General features: G+C 40.7%; 1 protein-coding gene across 4 annotated transcripts in view; it reads left to right on the top strand.

Annotated features, from left to right (window-relative positions):
• Positions 1–875: 875 nt before the first annotated feature.
• Positions 876–10,467, top strand: part of Morc4 (MORC family CW-type zinc finger 4) — a 62,720-nt gene continuing 53,128 nt past the window's right edge. For all 4 annotated transcript variants that reach the window (XM_058571618.1, XM_058571616.1, XM_058571617.1 and 1 more), the window contains exons 1-3: positions 876–1,260; positions 1,379–1,451; positions 8,160–8,292. In XM_058571618.1, the coding sequence (XP_058427601.1) occupies positions 1,159–1,260; positions 1,379–1,451; positions 8,160–8,292 (308 nt within the window). In that variant the 5' untranslated portion in view covers positions 876–1,158. The remainder of the gene's footprint in view (positions 1,261–1,378; positions 1,452–8,159; positions 8,293–10,467) is intronic.

Here is a 10,467-nt window from a genome sequence, read left to right as displayed (position 1 = left end):
TCTTAGAGCACTCACCTAACACGTGTGAGGTGCTGGGTTTGATCCTAGGCACCACATAAAAATAAACAAATGGAGTAAGGATATTGTGCCAAACTATAACTAAAAAAAAATTTTTTAAAAATGTGCCCCATAAATACATAAAATTATAAGCGTCAATAAAATAAAGATTAATTTACAAACATGGCTTTAAAGACTGCTACCTGGGGCTGGGGATGTGGCTCAAGTGGTAGTGCCCTCGCCTGGCATGCGTGCGCCCCGGTTGGATTCTCAGCACCACATACAAACAAAGATGTTGCGTCCATCGAAAACTAAAAAAAAAAATAAATAAATAAATATAAAAAAAATTCTCTCTCTCTCTCTCTCTTTAAAAAAAAAAAAAAAAAAAAAAACTGCTACCATTTTATTTCATGGATACTCCATAACTTAACCAATCCACTGTTTGGCAGGAACATATTTAAGTAAGTCCAATTTCTCCTTTCATAGACAGCCTCCCTACAGGCTTACAGTCTCTCTAGACAGTTTGCCAATCATATTCTAGAAAGTTCTGGGCACTTCCAGAGGCATTTGAGGTAGCTATTCCAAATGCTTTCCCTTAACGCAAGCCTCCTATCTTCCCAGTTATAGCAAAACTGTACTCTTTAGAACTTGAAAAACTTGTCTTATCCTGCCCGTTAGTCATTCAGCCTTAGAGGGACTCGGTTCCAGAAATCCCATGCACGCTCTTCCCTCCTCTAGCCTCATTCCCGCCCCTCCTCACGCGCCATCCCCCCACCGCCGCCCCCCCCCCCACCTCTCGCTTTCCCGCTCGGCGGCCTGGCCTATGGCAAACGCCAAGAATTAATTAGGGGCGGGGATCAAGGAGCGGCTGTCAGGAGGTCGCCATATTTCTGTACGGCCCTGAGGCAGCTCTGGCAGTCCGTGGATCTGTAGAGGTGCTGACAGGGCGGGGCCGTGGCTGGGCTCAGCCGGCCTCACCCCTCCCGCTGGGGACAGGTGGCTGGAGTGCGCCCCGCCTCCGCCAGCTGCGAGTTGGGAGCGGAGGAGAGCCTGTCCCAGACGGCCGCCGCCAGCTGCGACTAGGAGTGAGTGAGGGCTAGTCCGGGACGGCCGGGGCGAGGAGTCCGGCGGCAGCAAACGAATATCGTGGCGGCCAAAAAAATGCTCCTGTACCGAGGGGCCCCCGCGGGCCCTGGCGCGCCAGTCGGCGGGCTGGCCCGGCAGGGCAGTGGCCCGCAGGCCTTCGGGATCCGCCTGAGCACGGTAGGTCAGGGGCCCGAGGGGGCGGACGCGTGCGCGGGCCCCAGGGCTGAGGGGGGCGCGCGGGGAGGGCCTGGCGGGCCGAGGCCTCACGCTGGACGGGACCTTCTCTCGCCCCCAGATGAGCCCCCGCTACCTACAGAGCAACTCCAGCAGCCACACGCGACCCTTCAGTGCCATCGCGGAGCTGCTAGGTGAGTGGCGAGGGCGGGCCTGGCCGCGATAGCCCGAGGCAGTGGTGCCAGCGTGGTGCTGCGGACTCGAGAGGAATGCGCGGAGCTGCACGGGGTGGGCCGGGGCTGGGGAGGGGGCCTCTGGACGGCCCCGGCTCCGCTGGCGGAGGAGGGTGGCTCCCTCACCAGGGATGAGGTTGCGTGAATAAAGCAAAAGCCGAGGAAACGAGGTGTATCCAAAGAGTCAGGACTCACGTGTGGTTCTTCTCTTTGGTTCGTGATGTTCCAGGCACTTTAGGGTAGCTTAGTTAATAATCAAAGGGAGATACATGAAAATATCGGGCCCCAAGGCAGCTGGGCTCAATAGCGCCTGGCGACCCACGGAGGGCTCCAAGTTAGCAAAGGGGCCTGGTACAGGACTTGGTAGGGTCGTTAGGAAAGGTCTAGAAAGCAGAATTCTTTAACTTTTGGGCTTAGAAAGTCTAGGAATGATGGGACATCTCTTAAGAGATGACACGAGTGCATTTGGCTCCCTGAGGCTGCAAGAGGGCTGGGTCCGTGGTCCACGAGCGCCCTCACACCGCTGGAATGAATATTGAGGACTTAACCTCTCGCTCCACCGGTGTTTGCTTTTAAAGCGTTTTCAGTTGATCCCTTGAAGCCAAGTACATCAGCTTTTGCAGTAGTATGCTAAATACTGTGTGGAAGGCAAAGAAGAAAAGCAGTCCTGCATAAAATGCAACAGCATACAGAGCACATTATAAACGCTTCAAAAACTGAAAGAAGTTTGAGAGATTTATGGGGCTAGGTAACACAGGGGACAAAATCGAACATGATTTCAAAGCTCTGTGAATGAGCACTAGTCCTCATTTAAGCTCTTACTGTGGCTATGCCATGAAAGATGTCTTGGTCTAGAAGTTGGTGGGCCGCAGGAGAAGTGTCAGGAGAGTTATTTGGAAGATGATGGAAAATTTTTATGATTAATTTGACTACAACACTGAATACTTACACGCGCGTTCTCTCTCTCCATATATATGTGTGTGTGTGTGTGTATAAAATATGACTTTATTAGAATATTCAGAGGGAAAAAAGCGGCATTGACACATTTGAAATCCTAGATAACAGGGCGTATATCCTTTAGGTTTTACACTATGCTTCCAGTGAATGGCTGTAGCATGGAATAAGATTTGTATGCATGTAACTTACTAAAACAAAACAAAAAAGTAAAATTAACAATTAACATAGTGGGAGGTGGGAGAAATGTGAGAAATGTCATGTTCTTTCACAGTTGCACCCTGTTGTACCTGTGTTGTATTGTGTGTACTGTACTTTAAAGGTGACTTAATGAGTTTTCAATTATTGTCTTAAACATTAACCTAAAGAACCATATCTTGGCCTAAGATGTCTAACATGGGTGTGAATATGTATGATATTATACACACATATATGCATGCATCCAAATATATAAAAACATCTTTTAAAAGTAAGTAACAAATGTTTTTGAAAATAGAGAAAAGGGAGATCACAATATTAATGGCTTGTCCAAAGTTTTCATTTTGGGTTTTCCTTCAGTAGTTAATTCTATTATGCATTAATTTGCTAGTGAATCATATATTCAGTAAATATTGAGCATCTATTGTGTATAAGACCACTGTGGTAGGTACAGAAATGAACAATACAGATTCACCTTCAAATAGGGAAGATATGAAATATACTGCAGGCTTAATCTTTGTACAGCAACATAGAAAATAATATATCAGCAAAGATATGCACAAGTGCTGTGGGAGTTCAGAGGAAGGAGAAATGACTTCCAGCTTATCAGGAAGAGGAGAGTTAGGAAAGGCTTTGTGGAGGAGGTGACATTTGAGCTGAGATTTGAAGGATTGGGACATATGGACATGGTAACATGGAGGGCATTCCAGGCAAAATAAACAACTGGATGAACAAAAGCATGAAGAATATTGAGTCGTTGCATTTAATTAGAGCATGGAGTTCATGTATAGTAAAAACTATAGGTCCCTAGAGTGTTTACAAAGAGCTTTCACAAATACCTTCTTAACTTCACCCTTTGAGGTAAGCAATATTAATTTTTTCATCCTGCAGATGAAGAAACAGAAGATCAGAGAATTAATTTACTTTTCAAAGGTTTCATGTCTAGTAAGTGGCAAATCCAGGACTCAAACACAGGTTTTTTTACTCCAAGTACCAAGTAACAAGTGAGGATGGAAATGTGAACTGGGACCAGGATTCAGACCTGGAGGCTCTGGTATTTGGCCTGTTCATCTGAAGTTTTCTGACCAGGATAATGTCATGATCAGAGTTGTGCTTCAAGAAAGTTAACGTTGCAGCAGCATATAAGATGTATTAAAGAAGAGAGATATGGATTTGAAAGACAAGTCAGGAAGCTGTTTTAATAATTCAGATGAGAGGGATCAAACTCTGCAAATAAAAGGACAATGGGAATAGAAAAAGCAAGATGTAAGAGAATCTAGGGTTGTGTTGAGCAGCAAGAGGGAGAGATTTTAAAATTGATTTTTGTTTTTGCTATGCTAGAAATTGAACTAAGGGTCTTGAGCATGATAGGAAATGTTTCACCACTGCCTGGCATGAGCTACTGCCCCAGCCCAAAAAATTACTTTTGAGTTTCAAATTTGTGGTTATTTGAATGCTGATATTCCCTCTCTCTTTTTCTCTCTGTCTCTTTCTTTCTCTCTCCCCCTCCTTTCTTCCCTCCATATCTCTCTCTCTCTCTCTCTCTCTCTCTCTCTCTCTCTCTCTCTCTGTGTGTGAGAGAGAAAGAGACAGAGAGAAAGAGAGAGATAAAGAATAGGCTTGTGACAGAAGGTAATGATGTTACTTTCAGGCAAGAAAATTTTACCTACTTGCAGAATGTCTGTAGAGCAACAACCCTGCCCTGGTGACCTTACATGTACCTGGACAGGAAAGGATAGCAGGCATGTGAAGTGCTACCTTAAAGCTATCTTTTACCCACCATCTTCTCTCTCCTGAGGGACTATCATTGAACAGTTTTTCATTGCCTTCCAGGTTCTGGTGAGGCATGAGGCTTCTAATGCCTTTTTAGAAGACAAATGAATGAGTGGACCAGATTAGGGTGTAAGATAGATTCCTCATGATCCTCATGCTCTTGCCGAAGGGGTGCATGAAGGGGGAATATCGATAGGGTTTTCCTTATAAGAGATAACACAGGCCAGGTGAGACTCCATGGAATCTGGAAGCAGATAGGGTTGTGCAGCCAGGATAGGGGATAAAGACACTCCAGGATCTGATAGTGCATCTCTTCTTACCTAAGTATTAGTTGAGGAAAGAGAAGTAAGGGATCTCTCATTATCCTACCTGTTCATAGGCTAAGTGGGCTGGGCTGTGGGAGAAGATAGATCTCCTGGAATTTGATAGCATATGCTGCATGTTGAACAGTTTTTAGAAGGTTAAGCAGCAAGAAATAGAATTGAAACCAGTTGCTAGCTTGTGCCTTATTAGTATAAGTTCATCTGTTGAGGCCAACCTTGTTATTATAATTTTATTTGTTGAAGCCAAGCAAAAGGCCACATAAAATGGAAAGTAAGTGCAAAACTGTGCTTGTGGGTGGCCACCCATTGATCACACTTTCCCTGTTGCTCCAACTGACCCTGGCCTCTCATGTTCTCCCTCCCCTCTATATTCCACAAGCTTCCAACCAAGGAGATAAAATGTCTACCTGCACTTAGCAGCTCCTGTGAACTCTTTAAGTGCCTATGTTAAAATTCTTTGGTATATTCCTATTGAAAAAACCTAGTAAAATTTGGGAAAATTTTACAGTAGAGAGCTAGGCTGGTTCTGCATGCCCGTAATCCCAGCAACTTGGGAGGCTGAAGCAGGAGGATGGCAAGTTTGAGGCTAGCCTCAAGAATTTAGTGAGACCCTGTTTCAAAACAAAATATAAAAAGGGCTGAGTATGTAACTCAGTGGTAAAGTGCCCTTGGGTTCAATTTCCAGTAGAAAAACCAAACCAAAACAAAAAAAACCTTACAGTAGAGAGGGAAAAAAGAGGCTGACGTGATTTTTCTAGAGACCCTGTTTTATTCAATACACTGTTGTAAAAATGTGTAATTGGATCCATATGCTATATGTTTGAATTGTAAATATTCATAAACTGTTAGAAAATAATTTCACAATGTCTGAAGTTTTCTATGTGTAAATGACGTCTGGTTGGTCAACAAGTTATCAGTCTCAGTGTCTTTGGCTATCCATCAATAGGAGTGACTGATAAGAGCCTGCATGCCAAGTAAAATTTCTTTAAAGAATGTAGGCAGCTATGCAACTATGCAGGGCTGAATCCTTCTGTCAGTTAAAGAAAAAAATACTGCTGCCTCTTAAAAGTAAAGAACAATATTTCTGAGAAAGATTCCATTGCATGCCAACTTGTAACTCTTGCTTGATGTTAGCCACATTATATGGAACTTAGGTGCTACCTGGGCTTTAAAAATCTACTGTATCAGACCTCTTAAACAACTTTTGGGATTATTGATGATGACTTACTGCTGTTCAGATGTTTTCAATCAGTGAAAATTTTATCAGTGATTCTGGAAATACTATTGTAGTTTTTGAAATTAATCTATGTCTTGTTTTATTTGGAGGACATTCCATAATCAAAGTGATTGTAACTGATACTTTCAATTGTATTATAAAAATTTGGAATATGTGGAATAATTTTCTTGATTATAAGAGATGCTTCCAGTGAAGAAATATGATTTATCAGTGATAATGGGAAAGTATACAACCAAGACCCTATCTGACTCTCTGAGTGCAGCCTTGTATCATCAGTAAAGCAATATAAGATGTCAGGGCAAAGGAAGTGGTTTGAAGGAAAGATCTTTATCTTGCTTAAAGAAGAGCTAGTAGAGATAGGAATGATTAAGGACTTTATCTGTACTAGTCCATTTTATGTTGCTATAACAAAATACCCAAGGCTGGGTGTTTGTCAATAAAGATGTTTATTTGATTCACAATTCCACTGGCTAAAAGGTTCAAATGGCATGGTGTTGGCATCCTGGTAAGGGTCCTCAGGCTACATCACAACATGGTGGAGAAGCCAAAAGGGAACTAGCCATGTGCAGAAGAGGCCAAGCATGTGGGGTAACCTCACTTTAAAACAACCTACACTAGCAGGAGCTAATCCAGTTCTGTCAGACCTGACAGCATGAATCCCTTCCAAGGATAGCATCCCCAATGACACAATTACCTTGCACTAGGCCCCACCTCTTAAAGGTTCCACCACTTCAACACCACCACAATGGGGACCAAGCTTCCAGCATATGAAATTTTGGGAGACAAACTATATCTAAACAATAGCACTATCCAACAGATTTTACAGACTGTCCTTGTATTGAGCCACTTATATCAATGATTGACAATAGTAGATACTAAATTTTTTTTGATGGTGCTGGAGATTGAATCCAGGGCCTTATGCATGCAAAGCAAGCACTCTACCAACTGAGCTATATCCCCAAGCTGACAATAGTAGAAACTGCACTGGTACTTGTGACAAAAGAAAAAGAAAAAGAAATGTGGCAACTAGACAGTAGCACCCTCTGGAGTGGGGACATGGTGCATATTTTAGAATATGGATAAATTTGATGTCTTTGGAGTTTTAAATAATTAACTCATCATAAAGATGTAACTCAGGACAAACTGTTGAACTTTATATGTACATTTTCCACTTTTTTAGTTGTAGTTGGACACAACACCTTTATTTTATTTATTTTTATGTGGTGCTGAGTATCGAACCCAGTGCCTCACACATGCAAGGCAAACACTCTACCAACCGAGCTACAACCCTAGCCCTGTTTTTCCAATTTTATTTGATGCTCTCCCTTTCATGAGAGAATAGACAGCCTCACCTTGAAGACTAGTATAGAGAAAGGCAGCCAAATTGCTTTTTTGCTCTAAGCATGCTTGCTACCATCACTGGGATTTAGGCAGGATTTTAACCTGTAATTCTTTCAGTAGCCCTTGTACTATAAACAGGGATGGTGATAATATCTATGTTCTTTAACACATGAAGTAATATTTTAAAAAGTAGAAAATAAAATTGTCATATATAAACTGTAGTATGTGTGATATGTGTTTATTTTTACCAAATTGTTGGTTCAGTTTTTCTCTGTAGCCAACCTTTACTGTATGCATTCATAAGCAGTAAAGTAGCTAAAAGGAAATAATACAGTGAAATCAGAATAAAATTGGAGTAGTTACTTTTCTTTTAGACCCTGAAGTTAATAGGGAGAAAGGCAGACTACAGATCAACCATGAAATCTAGAAATCAGCTGGGCATGGTGGCACATGCCTGTAATCCCATCAACTCAAGAGGCTGAGACAGGAGGATTGGAAGGTTGAGACTAGCCTCAGCAACTTAATGAGCAATTTAGCAAGACCCTGTCTCAAATAAAAAATAGCTGGGGATGTTGCTCGGTGGTTAAGCACCCCTAGGTTAAGTCTCTAGTGCCAAAAAAAAAAAAAAAGCTAGAAATCAGCTTTATAACTCAAACTGGCATCACATGTGTTTTTATCTATAACTCAGTAGGTATATTACATTAATGTCCCCTGTTTAACTTCTGAGACATCCATATGAGGGTACTGTAGGACAGTTTTCCATGTACTGGGAACACTAAATTAGACATTTTGATAGAATATTGGAAAAGGAGATCTAAGATCACAGATTTCTACCTTTTGCAGATAATGCTGTAGATCCAGATGTATCCGCCAGGACGGTCTTTATAGATGTTGAGGAGGTCAAGAATAAATCTTGTTTGACCTTTACTGATGATGGATGTGGAATGACACCTCACAAACTCTACCGAATGCTCAGGTAAAAATGCTTTTATTCTCCTCTTGAGTTCACAAGCTCTATTTAAGTTTTCATAATTTTCTTTAATATTGTACTTTTACTTTATTCATTCAACAAATATTTATTAAGCATCTGTTAGTGCCAGGGCACTGGTTATGAAACAGACACTGTTCCTGCTGTCACAGAGCATACAGTCTAGCTGGCAACTCAGTTAAGCAAATAATCACAAGAAAATGCAATAAGCATAATGGTAGGAAAACACAGGATACATGGGATGAGTCAACAGGGTAACCCAATCTGATACCAGAGGTTAGGAAAAGCCTCCTAGATGAAGTTATATTTAAGCCGAGATCTAAGGGTGGGTAGAATTTAACTAGGTGAAAAGGTGCAGAAAGTAAGGAATGCGAGTTCAAGCAAAGAGAACAGCAAGTATAAGGACCTGGAGGCTTTCCCTGATCTAAGACCTTCTCCAATTCCTAATTAACCGAAAATCCCTTTTAAATCAGAAATATTAGAGTTGGAATAATTTGTGGATTAGAACCCTGAAGGTATCTGGACATAAACAAGCCCCATTAAAATAAATAGAAGGCAACCACACATATAATATGGAGATTTTGCAGTAGAATTGCAAAGTTATAAAATTCCCTTTTTTAAATATTAAAACTGGTGGTAAATTTCTGTTGCAACTCTCAGTTCACTGGTTGATGGTTAAGAAAATGTTTGTTCTTCATTACCTTCACACATCACTTAGTTCAAGATGAATGTTTTCTTAACTTTTTTCTTCTCTCTTCTTTCTTAGCAGATGAGATTGATTATTCTTCTATGTGTCTCCCTGAACTAGAGTGTGTGAAGCATGAGCAACAATGGAGGGGTACTGAGGAGGAGGGAAAGGGCTCAGGACCCTAAAAATGAAAAACAAATTCATTTGGTTGTAGTTGTCTTTGAATGTTTTCTAAATCAATAACCTTGTTGGTAGGGAAATGCCTTTGATCCATTAAATAAATAAAAATGAAAGTTAGTCAAAGTAAGTAAGTAAGTGGTTATAATTTACTATTCAGTAGTCTATATACCTTGTGTATTAGACCCTTCTAAATAGAAGAATATTTGAGGAAAATCTCTAGACATGATACAAAAATATGACTAGTATACTTGTGAAAGTAGAGAGTTGGCTGTATCCTTTAACTTATTTCACCAGTTTGATTTCCTAAACTTAATTTTAGATGGGAGAGAATCAAAATATGTTGAATTCTGTACATACTAGTTTTCCCCCTAAAATTACTTATCTTCTTTTTTTAAAATTTCTTTTTAGTTTTTGATAGACCTTTATATTATTTATTTATATGTGGTGCTGAGACTTGAATCCAGAATCTCACACATGTCAGGAAAGTGTACTACCACTGAGCCCCAGCCCCAGTCCACTTATCTTCTTAATTACTCCTCCCTGCCACACTTTATCCAGTGACATGGGTGTCAAACATTAGGCCCAGCAAATCTGATCACTTTCCATTTGTCAATGGAAATACATATGAAAGTTGGTATAATTATAAGACAGGAGGGAAAAAGAGGATTATTTCAGAATAATTGTAGCAATTTTTGATCCATATTTGTTCTTTTATTTTTAAAAATTTATTTATTTATTTTTGCATTACAATTCTTAATACAGCATTATACCATAATTTATCATATCTCTGATTATATGTAAGGTATGTTGACACCAAATTCACATCTTCATACATGTAATTTTGTATAATGATGAAGGTCTCCTTTCACCATCCATGCTATTCCCCTTCTCCCTCCCTTTCCCTCCCACCCCTATTCCCTATCTAGAGGTAATCTTCCTCCCTTGCTCTCCCTCCCAACCCCATTTTGAGTCACCACCCCCCCTTATATCAGAGAAGACATTCAGTATTTGTTTTTTTGGGATTGGCTAACTTCACTTAGCATAATCTTTTCTAATGCCATCCATTTCCCTGCAAATGCCATGATCTTTCTTTTTTATTGCTGAGTAACAAATTCTTACTAAGTACCTGTGCATACGGTATTGGAAATAAAGTGGTGAACTAGACAGATATGATCCTTGCTCTTAAATTAGTGAGAAATAAAAGTTGACTAACAATAGTCAACTTTTGACTAAATAGGCTATTCTACCAATGGTAAATTATATAAAAGAAGAGTACAATTTCTTTGAGATTATAT

The sequence above is a fragment of the Marmota monax genome, unplaced genomic scaffold (assembly GCF_021218885.2).
Source record: "Marmota monax isolate L192 unplaced genomic scaffold, Marmota_monax_Labrador192_F-V1.1 WCK01_AAM20220418_F8-fsc00050, whole genome shotgun sequence".
Classification (NCBI taxonomy): domain Eukaryota; kingdom Metazoa; phylum Chordata; class Mammalia; order Rodentia; family Sciuridae; genus Marmota; species Marmota monax.
The sequence above is the reverse complement of the archived record's forward strand: the minus strand, read 5'-3'. Positions and strand labels throughout refer to the sequence as shown.